At 53.1% G+C, this 12,760-nt stretch overlaps 1 protein-coding gene across 3 annotated transcripts in view; it reads right to left on the bottom strand.

Moving 5' to 3' along the window:
• PACS1 (phosphofurin acidic cluster sorting protein 1) overlaps positions 1-12,760 on the bottom strand; it is a 100,384-nt gene that overhangs the window by 25,518 nt on the left and 62,106 nt on the right. For all 3 annotated transcript variants that reach the window (XM_075005981.1, XM_075005983.1, XM_075005982.1), the window contains exons 3-5: positions 7,144-7,233; positions 4,336-4,461; positions 3,263-3,407 (exon numbers count right to left, since the gene is read on the bottom strand). In XM_075005981.1, coding sequence (XP_074862082.1) covers positions 3,263-3,407; positions 4,336-4,461; positions 7,144-7,233 — 361 coding nt within the window. The remainder of the gene's footprint in view (positions 1-3,262; positions 3,408-4,335; positions 4,462-7,143; positions 7,234-12,760) is intronic.

The raw sequence follows: 12,760 nt of genomic DNA, 5'->3' as shown, positions 1-12,760 counted from the left end.
TAGGTACTTACAGACCAAGTCACCCTGAACCTTCCCTTTACTACGCTAAGTAGCCTGAGCTCCTGGAGACTCCCTGTAAGGGACGTACCCCAACCCTTTCATGCGTAACTCAGGCACCTCAGTGCCAGTGACTTCCAACGAGACTCAAGCTCAGTCACGTTTGAAAATGGGCCTTTGGCACAGTTACCCTAAGGGACTTGCCCAATGAGTCAAACCCAGACTTCCTCAATCCTGGCCAGGGCTGAGCCACCAGGCCAGCTTTCTACTGGAAGAAGAATGGGCAGAGAATAAAGTCTGTTGAAGATTCAGTCCCTCCCCTCATCATTTAAGGGCTGAGAAAGCACCCAGGCAGCTTCTCTGCAGCCTCCAAATCCAGGGCAGAGCCACCCCTAAGATGTCTTCAGTAAAGAGCAGAAAAAAGGCTTTCAAATGCTCTGAGCACACAAATAAACTAGCACACGCCCAGCCACTCTTCCTCTGCCCCCTCCTTCAGCCATGTCCAAAGACAGCACCCTGCCACGGCCCGGAGCAGCTCACAGCACCGCCTGCACCGAATGACTGGAGAGCAGTTGCCCTATGCAGGAGCGTGGATATGGAGCAGGCCCAGCATCTGAGAGGAGATGGCTGCAGACTTATGGATGAACTTAGGAACTGGGCTGCACGCTGCTCCCTATACTCCCTTGGGGACCTTCTGGTATTTCCTGTCCTTTGACAGACAATTGCTTGGATTTGGTTAGTGCCTTTGTTGGGGCAGGGAGTTGTCTTTGGATAGCAAGTTAAAATAACATCATTGCTTAAATTCCCACTCAAAGACAAAGACCAGCTGGTGCCGTTGTTTGAGACAGAGAGAGAAGAAGAGAGGGAATTTTGTGGCTCACAATATTTACATTCCTGTGTCCTCACAGAGTTTATCAGAGTAGAGTGCAGCAAGAAGCCTGCACCCATTTTGGTGCCTCTGAAGCACTTTACAGGCATTAACACCTCCCTCCACACTTCCCTAGAACAATTTTTCTCAGCCAGGGGCACCTGTACCCTTGGGGGCACACCGAGGTCTTCCAGGGGCACATCAACTCATCTAGATGTTTACCTAGTTTTACATCCAGCTACATAAAAAACGCTAGTACAGGCAGCACAATCGAAACGTTCACTCAGACAATGACTTGTTTCTACTGCTTCACACGCCTGACACTGAAATGTAACAGTCTCAGAGAGGTAGCCGTGTTAGTCTGTATCTTCACAAAACAAACCAAGCAGTCCTGGAGCACCTTAAAGACTAACAATATGATTTATTAGCTGATGAGCTTTCATGGGACAGACCCACTTCTTCAGATCTGGAGTCTATCCAACAAGACCTCATCACCTAGTAAATAACACTATCAGTCTTTAAGGTGCCACAGGACTGCTTGGTTTGTTTTGTGCTGAAATGTAAGTATAATATTTCTGTCCCAATTCATTTATTGGATAATAAGATGGTAGAAAGTCAGCAGGTTTGCAGTAGTCGCCTGCTGTGATATTTTTGCATAGTTTTGTAAGCAGTTTGTAAGTGAGGTGTAGCTTGGTGGTATGCAAAAAAAGCTGACTCCGGAAAAGGGGACAGTAATCTGGAAAGGTTGAGTGGCACTTGTTTCAGATTACCTTAGGACCACATCACACAACCGGTGGTACACGTACTCTTCGAGGTAGGTCAGAGAAGGCTGGGGGTACTTCTCTTTTTAAAAGGGATACTTCATACAAAAAGTTGAGAAACACTGTCCTAAAAGATAGGGCCAAAGGGCATGGTGCACACACCACCTACACACAACAGGGGGTACGTCTCCACTAACATGCTCGTCAGCTAAACAGTTTAGCATACTAAGATGAACGTGGTCATCAATATGCTTCAGCGTTAACTCCCTGTTCAGATGAATGAGGATCCATGTGACAACGCTTGTTTCAGGCTTCCTGCAGACTCAGGCAAACACTTCCTCCCTCGCGCATGGAGAGTTTACTTCCCAACCGTAAGAGCTGCACAGATTTGTTTAATGAAAGCTAGATACAGGACTACACTTGTATGACAAGGACTAGATTCTGCTACCACGGAGGAACTTAGGCTCTGTCTACGAGAAACCTAGGCTGGTGTCTATTTGCCTCAACATACCAGGCTGGAAAGGGTGCAGATTTCCAGATCAGCTGGTGCCCCCTCAGTGCCTGGTTGCCTTCCCTTGCTGGGGCACGCAGTTACTGGTAACAAACCCAAATATTAAAATAAATCCAGCTCCCTTCTCCGTCAGTTTCCCTGGCAACCAGATTTACTGCTTAGGCAGCCAGCCACGACAGTATCATAAACGGGATGATTCCAAGACACAGGCTAAATATAGCCGTGTTGGAAGGAATAATGCTCCACTGTCCAAACAAGAGCTGTTGCAAATGGACGTGGTGGAACTGGGCCCTGAAGGGTTTTGCCTTCACTCCTGCAGATTAAAATCTGAGACAATCATTCTACAGGCAATCACCAAGAGGGGGTTGATACCCAGCTGGCTGCTTTTCTCGCCTGGACTCCTACACGGCCGCACCGGGAACACACGTGGCAGCGCTGGGATAGAATGTAGCTGACGAGGCGCCATGAGCTTTCTAAGGCACTGCCTCCAGCCACGCACACGCCAGATTCGCAGAGCTGTACAATGCCAAGTGGAACCAGCAGGCACGTGGCTCCTATAGGTGGTGGGTTACAGTCCAGCAAGCCAAGCCTCTAGAGAACAATGGTTTTGCCACAGCATGGGAACGCAGCTTTCTCTGGGGAGGAATGTGGCAGCCGCACTCTACAGCGGTTCGGCATGGGAAGGAAAGAATTCTCGGTCCCAGGAAAAAGCAGAGCAGGGAGGGAATTTCAGGAAGTGGAGCATAAACCCTTTCAAGGGAGTTTGGCCAGGACCCCGGCAACCCCAGCCTGATGGTAGCAAACGGCCAGTGGTGCAGGAACAGTCGCATCCACGACGCTCAGGGCGCCAGTTCTGTTTCATCTGAATGAGGCGCTGTCTCCAGCACCGCGTCCCCTCCCCTCTCCCAGCACGGATGGAGGGAGGCAGAGGCTCAGTGGATCTGCTTCTGATGACAACACCGGGACCCTCCAGCTCTGCTCCATCTTGGCAATCGCTGCAGTTTGCTGCCCCGAGTACCACAAGCCGCACCCACCTAGTGATGCAGGCTCCAGGGCAGCCAATGAGATCCCCCCGCACCCCCACCCCAACTACCCTGCCCCCACCCATACTAGTTTCCTCCTTACCGGACAGCTTTGACTTGAGCCCTTCGTGGTCGATGGGCTGGCTGGACAGAGAGTAGATTTTAATCTCAGCAACGGGCACGGAGACATCCTTCACGTTATTGTGGAGCCCGAGCACGAGAGCGCCTTCGCTGGGGTGCTGCATGACCTGCACCGGGGAGACACCACGGGGCGTATGCTCCCAGCATGCCCTGCAGGAGGCTGCAGAGAACACTGAAGTGGCTGACAACTGAGACCTTGGCCACACGCGGGCCAAGCAAGGCGCTCTTAGCCAGGCCCCGTGTTCCCTGTAAGCTGAGTGGCTTAGGCGGCCGCCCAGGAGAGATTCAACGCCGCCCAGCTGATTAGCCCAGTGCCCGCAGGCGGCAGCCTGTGTTTCTGTTGGTGGTGCACAGCCGCACGGAAAATTTATTCTGCCCATGGATGGAAATAATTTTGGGATGTCCTCGGGGGTGGTTCCAGGCGCCCAGGTGGAAGGGCTGGGGCTCCCGGCTGGAAGAGGCAGAGCTCAAGACAGACGCTGAGTGTATGACATAGAGACTGTGACATAGATTGTGTGTGGCAGAGAGACTGTGTGCGCGGGGAGGTGCTGCTGGAGAAATCATAGGAACAGTGCGGTGTCCCTTTAAGGAGCACTCCTCAGTCACCATTCAGACCTCACTGGAGCAGTTCTCCTGGGTCCCCCTCTGCAGAGACGAGGTACAGGGGCAGGGGGACAACCTGACATCAGCACTCCCCTCCCGTCGTCTTCCTGCCCCCGCCCCGCCCCCCGCCCGGTTAGCAGGAGGGTCGTGGGAGCAGCTTGGCTGCAGGACAAAGCAAGGATGAGGAAGGGGCAGCTGAACACACGCTGTGGCTGCTGCTGGGCAGGCCGGATAGAAACACTGCGTGAGCCGGCTCAGGCCTGCAGGCTGTATTTGCCCTCACCTGCTCTGAGGACCCCAGCTGACAGAGGACAGGCTGCGTGTCTCCAGCTAGATCCCACCCTGAGCCCAGCCTAGGCACCCTGCACTCTGCAGCTGATCGCTTCTTCCCCTGCGGCCCTCCAGCTGGGAAGCTGGTGCCTCGCTCCTCACCTCGGCCATGTTGATGAGCCCAACGGCCAGGGTCTTGTAGCCCAGGATGGTCCGGTTTTTGTATCTCTTCCGCCTCTGCAGCATGATCTGCAGCTTGTTGGCATCTCGCTTCAGGAAGTGGGGGTACTGCAAGGGCAAGTGACAGTCACGAGAGCAGCAGTGACAAGGGCATTCCCTGTGGGGGTTCAGGAAGGCTGCCAAAAACCACACCTCCAGCCGTGCTAGGAGAGAGACTCTCCTCGGGCGCATCACATGCTGACGGCAAGCGCAGGCACGCTGCTGAAGACTGGTCAGGCTCTGCCTTGCTCGGCCTGGCTGGCAGGGAGCCAGGGGGAAGCAGAGCGCCATGCTGACAACAGACACACAGAGGGTAACTGACACAACCCCCCACTTGCACTGGAGGACAAGCGGTCGGGTCAAGGAGGGCCTCTGAGGCTCCAGAGAGGGGTTGCCGTTGGTCATGCTACAATAACCATCACATCTCACATTCCCGGGGGGTGGGTAAGAGGCGGCATCTCCCAGCCCATCCCTCCTCCACGGACAGCACCGGGCAACAAAGCCATGGAGGTGGGATCTAAGATCCTGTCCACCCCTGCTTGGGGATAAGCCTCCTGGTGAGATCCAGCTTGCACGGAGAGCACCAGCCAAGGCCACAAGGCACATGCAACTGCCCATCCTGGGAAGGATGGATCTATGCAGCACAGCGAACAGTCAGGCACACGGGGAGAGCTGGCCTGTCCGGGGGCAGGGTGGCCGCAACACCACTGGCAGGGGAAAGAGGGTGGGAAAATCTCATGCCCAGCACCTGCGTGAGCAGCAATGGGATCAGAAGCCGAAACAACCTTTGCTCGGTTTGCAGACAGGACTCCCTGCGCAGGCAGAGCAAGCACAGAGAGAGGAGGAGGAACGTTCAGCCCTGCAGGGATCCAAGCACTGTGAATTTACGCCTCCTTTCTCCCTGGAAGGCAGGTAAGTTATCCCCACCTTACACGGGGCCAAACAGCAGCAGCGAAGGATGATGTGATCCAAGACACCTAAGTGATAAAGGAGCCTAAATCCCACAGTGAGCTCCTAAATCACTTTTGAAAAGGGCCCTTCCAAATGCATTTTTAGATGTGCAAGTGATTTTACCCTTGAGCCATGGACACACTGGGAATAACAGAGCTGGGACTAGAGACCAGGGGTCCTGGATTTCAGCCCTTGTGCTACCCATTTGCTCACTCTCCCCTCCAAAAGCCAGGAGAGGAACCCAGGCATCCTGCCTGACAGTTCTTCGCCCTCCCGTGTCCCCCACTGATTGAACTTTCTTCCTCAAAGAAAACAAGTTACTTTCAAGATATGCCAGGAACCTGCCATGGAAAGGGGCTGGATCCTGGCGGGCCACTCCGAGCACAATGCAGCTCCCAAAAGCCATTATATTACATTACACAAGAGAGGCTTCGAGGCAGGGACCAGACGGGTTGTGAACACGTGGGAATGATCCAGGATGACACAGGTGCTAGGCTCAATGTCTGAGCAGCACATGTGGCTCCAGGATAGGCAGTGCAGGGCAACACTTTCCATTCACCAGCAAACGCTTCATAGCCATTTTGAGGGTGTAGTTAGAAAAACAGAGCCAAGAGGGCTCTTTCTGTGTCACTTTCAGCCGAGTGCAGGGAAGAAAGCGACATTCAGAACTGTTCCAAGCCGGGACGGCCTGCAAACGCTTCCTATTTGCTGAGAGAGATGGAAACTGGCAAGGGAAGTTGCTGCAAGAGTTTAATTAATCAGTTCTTATCACTGCCAAGTGTGTATTTCCCTGCAGGATTAGAAGTTATTTGGAAATCCCTGATGCTGCGTTATCAGCAACACTTGAGCGTATTTAACGAGTGCAGAAAAGCCAGGGACGTGGGGGAAGCGAGTCTGCTTTGTTCATTGGGCTCAGCTTAGGAAGTTACAGCAGGCTGGTTGGTTTCACTTTGTAATCAGTGAGAGTGGTTCCTATGCTCTAGGGATGTGGGTCGGTTCCCCACCTGGAAAGGGGAAGGATCACTTCTAAAATAAAGATACGACGCATACAAGAAAAAAACACGAGTCCCGCGGTATGAGGCTGACATTTGGGGCCCAAACTATCGCATGGGCATGTCTCTGTGGCCAAGATCTTACAAAGGTGGGGGGAGTGGCCGAAGGGGTCAAGCAGCAGGGAAGAAACATGGCAAGCTGAGGGCAGCACTAAACCACCAGTTTTGCCATTGCTGCCTCCCTCAATCGAGCCACTTGTGTGGTCCCAGCACTGGAGCAGCTGAATCCTCCATCACTGATGACAGGGATGGCTGCTGTGCCATAGGAATGGACTCTGAACCAGGCAGTGAAGGCCAATTCTGCATTACTCAGCATGCTCCCATTTTACAGATGGGGAAACTGAGGTCTAGAGCTGGTAAAAGACCTGCCCAAGGTCACAGCAGGAAAGCAATCTCAGTCCCCCAGTGGTCAGCCTGGGCATGTCAATAAGGAAGTGATGGGATTGTCTGTCACTGCTTGGTGCTTTCAAGGAAACCTGGTGGTGATAAGTGCAGCTGGGCCTGTTCAATTTGCCACTTCTAAGAGCTTGGCAGCCCTGGGGACATGGAGAGCTCTGAAGGCCCCTGTAGCCAAGAGCAGAGGCTAGTTGAGCTGCTGAGGGGCTCCGATTGTAAGTGGAAGGTTCGTTCTGAAAGCCAGCTCAGGGATAGTGGGACAAACACCACTTTGGGTAGGTGCGCACGGAGTTCCCACCCATAAAAGAACGGTCCAGCTCCGTGCAATGCCCCCAGGGCAGCACGCACTCACCTGCAGCGAGAAGGTCAGCTGGAGCTCCGTTTCTATGAGCCCGCTAACCGGTAGGACAATCTCATTGGATCTCAGGATCCGCTTGGAGCCCTGTAACAGAACAGAGCTGTGTCATGCGGACGCCCATGCTCAGGCAGAGGGTAGGACTCAAAGCCGCACCAGCAGGGCAGCCTTGCCCAGCACAGCCCCCATCGTCCGGCGCCAACTCCACCCTGGAGGGCCCAACTGCAGGTACCGCAGCCTCCTGTTCACGCTGATCCTTGGACCCAGCTGCGAAGGGACCTGGTGGGAGAGGAAGGGATTGAAATCCAGCCTTCATCTCCCATCGCTGAGGCTGGCCCTCCCAGGCACTCGTCTCCACAGGAAGCAGCAACCACACAGCTGCACGTGACTTGTTATAAGCAGGCTTTCCCCAGCTGCTGTTTCTCTTCCAGCACCGCTCTGAAGCCCCCGACAGGACCGAGCTGTGGGTCCACCAGCAGGCAGAGCGCTCCTGGAGACCCAGACAGACACAAGCCTGGATGTTCAGGTGCTGGAAATAACATGGGCACTTTCCTAGTGCTTCTCACCTGCGATCTCTTAACACTTCCCCAGCCCTGCTGGTCCTGGGCACCTCAGCAGTGACAGAGCGGCAGAAGTGGAGCACTTTAAAGACGAACAAAATGATTTATTAGGTGATGAGCTTTCGTGGGACACACCCACTTCTGATCAATTTCATTCCCGATACAGACTGCCATTTGTAAGTACAGAGGACCAAAAAGAAAAAAAAATTGCAATAAAAACTGCCGAATCAAACAGGATAGAAGGGGGTGGGAGGATGTTAATTGTCCTGTCTGAGATAACTGCGAGCAGCAAAGGGAGGGAAGCAGCCCTTGTAAAGAGTGAGGTAGTTGATGTCTCTGTTCATACCACATGTCAATGTGTCGAATTTGAGTATGTACTCTGATTCAGAATTCTCTCGTTCTGATCTGCGCTTATTGCTCTTTGTTGCAGGACACAAATTCACAGGTCTTTAACAGAATGGCCCACTCCACTGAAGTGTTTGCTGAATTGAGTTTCTTGACGTCTGCTGTGTGGACACACTACAAGGACTGCTTCTCTTCCTTCGCTGCTCGTAATTACCTCAGACAGGACAATCAACAGCCCCTCACCTCTCACCCGCTTCCTTCTATCCTATCTGATTGGTCAGTTTTTATTGCAATTTTTTCTTCTTTTTGGTCCTGTGTACTGATAAATGCCAGTCTGTATTGCAAATGAAATAGGTCTGAACAAGTGGGTCTGTCCCATGAAAGCTCGTCACCAAATAAATTATTTTGTTAGTCATTAAAGTGCTACATTTCTGCTGCTTTGTTCTGCTGGAGTGCAGACTAACACGCCTACCTCTGTCACTGTTGGCTCAGCGGTGGGTAAACTGCATTAGCGAGTGAGCCGGGCGAGTGACGCTCCTTCATCTCACTGGGCCACACAACTGTCGTCACCAAGCCGGTCTCCTGGGATGGGTGGGTGTTCCTAACGGCACCTGTGTACCTCGAACCCGTGGAGTGTGCCCACTGAATGACAGCAGTGCTCTGATTGGCTGCAGAGGGAGCACACGGCATCCTTCCCCCCGCCTCACTTTAGCTGCTCTGGTTTTGTGGGTGTGTCACTTGAGTAACACTGGTAGGAAAGAGTGGGGGTGGGAGCAGAAACCAGGACTATGGCAACCCTGCACAGACAGAACGTCTTGTGGGCCACACGCAGAAACACAATGGGGCCCAGGGGTTGCTGGTTGCCCCCTGCATCCAGTCTACTGTCCAAGGCTCCAGCATCAGAGAAAGCCCTGCACAGAAACCTACCAGGAGCCCTGCATCTCAGGCAGCCTTGAGGCACTGAGGTACAAGCCAGAAGACTAGGAGTCTGAGGCTTGCCACTTCCCTGAATGCCTGTTAACATTTCTGCAGGCGGCCTGTACTGCTATGTGGTACAAGCAGCCGGGTCTCCAATAGGAAATACCCAAATCTGGTCCCCCAGAACCCTGCAGCTTTTCAGAGAGAATACGCCAGGAGTGTGCCCGGCACTCTGTTGTCAGCAACGATCCCTCGGGCCAGGAGATCCCATGTGGCCCCCGGCACCAGGAAACCCCAAACCCTTAGCGCTTCCTCCCTGAGGGCAGGCAGGGTTCGCATTCAATACGCTTTCATGCTCATTAGATAATTGGCAAGCCAGTTCCTTGAGTGATGGGTCCCAGGCTTGGTAGTAATGTGGGTGCCTGAGGTCAGAGTTCCTTTGGAAGTTCTCCCCTGGCCCTGCAAGGCAGCAGGGCTGCGGTGGGGAAGTGCCAGTCAGGCCCTGGCACTTCCAACCCAATGCAGGCGACTTCACCCCCGCCCCGACCTGCTGGTAAAGGGCTGCGGCATGCTGCAGGAGGTGGCTGCATCTCAGCAGGGGCAGCCCAAGCTCTACGCAGTCCCTAATGCACTTGGAAACTCTTTGTGATGAAAGCCGAATACATCACGTGACGAGCACCGCGGAACATGAGGCGGGGCCAGCAGGGAGGGCCGGCAGTACCAGGAAATATGGCTTGGTAATCGCTTCCTTTGACCAGACACAAAATACTGGGTTAAGCCCCCCCAGTCTTGGCTGGTAAGGACTCACGGTGAGGTGTGGGGGTAGGGGGTGCTGCTGTGACTAGAGGCCATTTGTACAGTCTGTGGCACGCCCTTAGGGGAAAGGTTAAACCCCCCCAGCAGGCAGTCAGTAATGAAAGCCCATCATCTCAGCTGTAACTAATTCACCCTGCGATAAATTATTAATTAAATGCACGGGCTCTATGGCAGGAGTGGGTCATGCCCCGGCTCCTGTGATTAGACAGACCAGCTCTCCGCCTCACATATCCGTTTTCCTCCCGGCCTTGCACAGGAAACGTGGCTGGAGGGAACGGCAGAGTGGCCTGGTCCAAGAGGAGTGGCTGGGAATGCCCCACGCAACCCTGATTTGCACCTTACTGCAGGGCTCTCTGCGACTCACTGCCGTCACCAGGTCTCTCTCCCCGAGCTGCTGGAGGAAGAGTAGGCCCTCTTTCATTGTCATGCTAGTTACACCGGCTAGATCAGCCCCATCTGCCTTCAGCAACATGGAGTGGGCTTCGCTTTGACTACCACTGGTGGTCCTGTTTATTGCTATTCTGCCAAAGGGCCAGCTAAGAATGGGGCCCCAGTGTGCTAGGCGCTGTACAGAGTAGGTGGCCCCTGCCCTGACCAGCTGACAACCTAGAGACCAGACACACACCAGGCAGGGAAGGGAGGTACCATACAAGCAGAAGGGACTATGGGATGGCAGCAAACTGCTGCCAGCACCACAGTTTATTTTCTCTCTCTCTCTCTCTCTCTCTTTCAGAGGGTGGGTTTGGTTTGGAGGGGCTCAGCTAACTGGAAAGCGAACGAGAACAGGCACAGAAGGGCAGGGAAGAAGGAGCAGAGGTGGAATGCTGTAGAGGTGAAGATACTGTGCAGCAAGAGAGAACTGGGCAAATCCCGAAGGCTTTGCCTGTCTCATGGATGTTTCTTAGCACGGACCATTCCCCAGCCTAGCAGATCTGACCAATAGGAAGCTCATTTCTTCTGGGAGATGCTATAGAACTGGGAGCAGCAGTTGCAGTCCCAAATCCCAGCTCTCCGCAGACTTTGGCCTTCGAGTTCTGTGCCCCCGTGGGAAGCAGAGGTGGGATTCCTGGGGCTGGCTGGCTGGCGGGAGGAGACAGTTACCGCCTGTCTACAAAGAATTGGGAAGATGAAAAAAGAAACCAGAAAAAAAAATCCTATCAACACTTACCGGAAAATTCCCTTTCACTGAGCAATAAGTGCCCAGCTCCCATTACAATGGGGACTTCAACCTGCTTCTGGAAGCAGCACTGGAATGCTTCAGTACCTCAAGTCCCCTCTAGCTGAGAGCTTCCACAGCCAGGGTCATTCAGACCCACTTTCCTCCATTACAAGGCGTGGCAAATAAACTCGGAGGACAAAGCACCCTTTCTCCAACCGCACAGCATGGGACATTTCAATGACAATAAACCCAAATCCTTGGATGTCAACTTCCATCTCCAGCCTGCAGGAGCCACCTGGCTCTTGGGTGGGCTTGATCTGTGGCCCTTATAACCTGAAGAAAGGAATGAGCAAGGTTACATTTCCTTCTTCTCCTTCATGCTAAGAGGATGATTGACTTTCGAGGAAGTGGATCTGTTACACTGGGATTTTCAGAGTAGTATGGCCCCCCGAGTCAGAAGAAGGATCATCCTTCAAATACTCATGTATCTGATGAAGCAGGTCTTTGCCCACGAAAGCTTATGCTCCAAAATATCTGTTAGTCTATAAGGTGCCACAGGACTTCTTGATGTTCTCGAAGATACAGACTAACACGGCTACCTCTCTGATACCTTCAAATACAGACATCCAACACAGGGCTGATTACACCTCTTCTCTCTTCCCTTGGGCACGAAGGCATGGAGAAGACATCTCGTGCTGGCTAAGAGGCAGAACTTGGTGAACTTACATATCGATGGCCATGCAGCTGTCCAGCCAATCGCGATACAAGAGGTATCGCTGCTCTGCCTTCTGTGCTCTTGGGGCCTGGATTTGGATGTTCACACGACCAAGGACTATTTCTTGACTTTACTTAGGGAATGAAATTACTTGTCTGCATAAAACCACCACCACAGGGTCTCCTTGGAGAATGCTCCCAACTTGAGATAAAAACCCCATCTGACTGGAGATCACAGACAAGGAGGGCTGCCCTACTGGACAGTGTAGTGACACCTCCCACTGGGGTTCAGCCAGGACAGTGCGGTCAAGAGCAGAACGAGGTCCCCAGGTCACACGCTGCGACCCTGCAAGCAGGACTGAAGCTGATGCCCTAAGGAGCATTTAATATTGGGGTCTGCACAAACCTTCCTGTCCTTGGAACATGCCGAGAAGATTACACGGCAGAGACCTGGCCTTCCTGCTTGCACACTGCTATACTTACAGCCTTCTGGAGGTTCTCGTGTTTACATTTCACCCCCTAAACCAGGGACTTGGAATAAAATCCGTTTGCTGAGCTCCACGATTGCTCCAGCATGTGCTCCTTTAACAAGCCTGGTCACGAATGGGGGATTGGTCTTGCAGTAGCAGACGAGACCTCACTTGTCTTTGTACACTGAAGACAAGTGAAGATCCAACACTCAATTAAACAGGCCTGAGTGTCACTGTCTCTTCAGCGTGAAAGGCGGAAGAGAACCAGCACTGCTATCTCCTCACCAGCTTTTGGTTGGCCCTGCAAAGCAGTGGGAGATGTGGGAAAACAAAGCAGGTCCCTTGGCCAGGATTGTGAGATGTCATTCACCCTCTTACAGCCCGGCAGACTGCCTGGCACTTGAGTGACAGTTCCCAGACAGAAGGCAGTCAATCACCAGCCCACATATGGCTTTTCAACTAGAGATATCACTGGGTGTAGGAGTTACTCGGCTAATCTGACTTCTGTCACCAAAGAGGTCTGTTCATCTCCCTCCTGGTGGGAAATGTACACAGAGATGGCAAACTCTGCTCTGCCCAGGGCAGGAGAGTTCCCCTCTGGAGAAGGGCTGATAGCATTCATCCCCACGTGT

Source organism: Carettochelys insculpta, chromosome 11 (genome assembly GCF_033958435.1).
Source record: "Carettochelys insculpta isolate YL-2023 chromosome 11, ASM3395843v1, whole genome shotgun sequence".
In the NCBI taxonomy this organism is placed as follows: Eukaryota; Metazoa; Chordata; order Testudines; family Carettochelyidae; genus Carettochelys; species Carettochelys insculpta.
The sequence above is the reverse complement of the archived record's forward strand: the minus strand, read 5'-3'. Positions and strand labels throughout refer to the sequence as shown.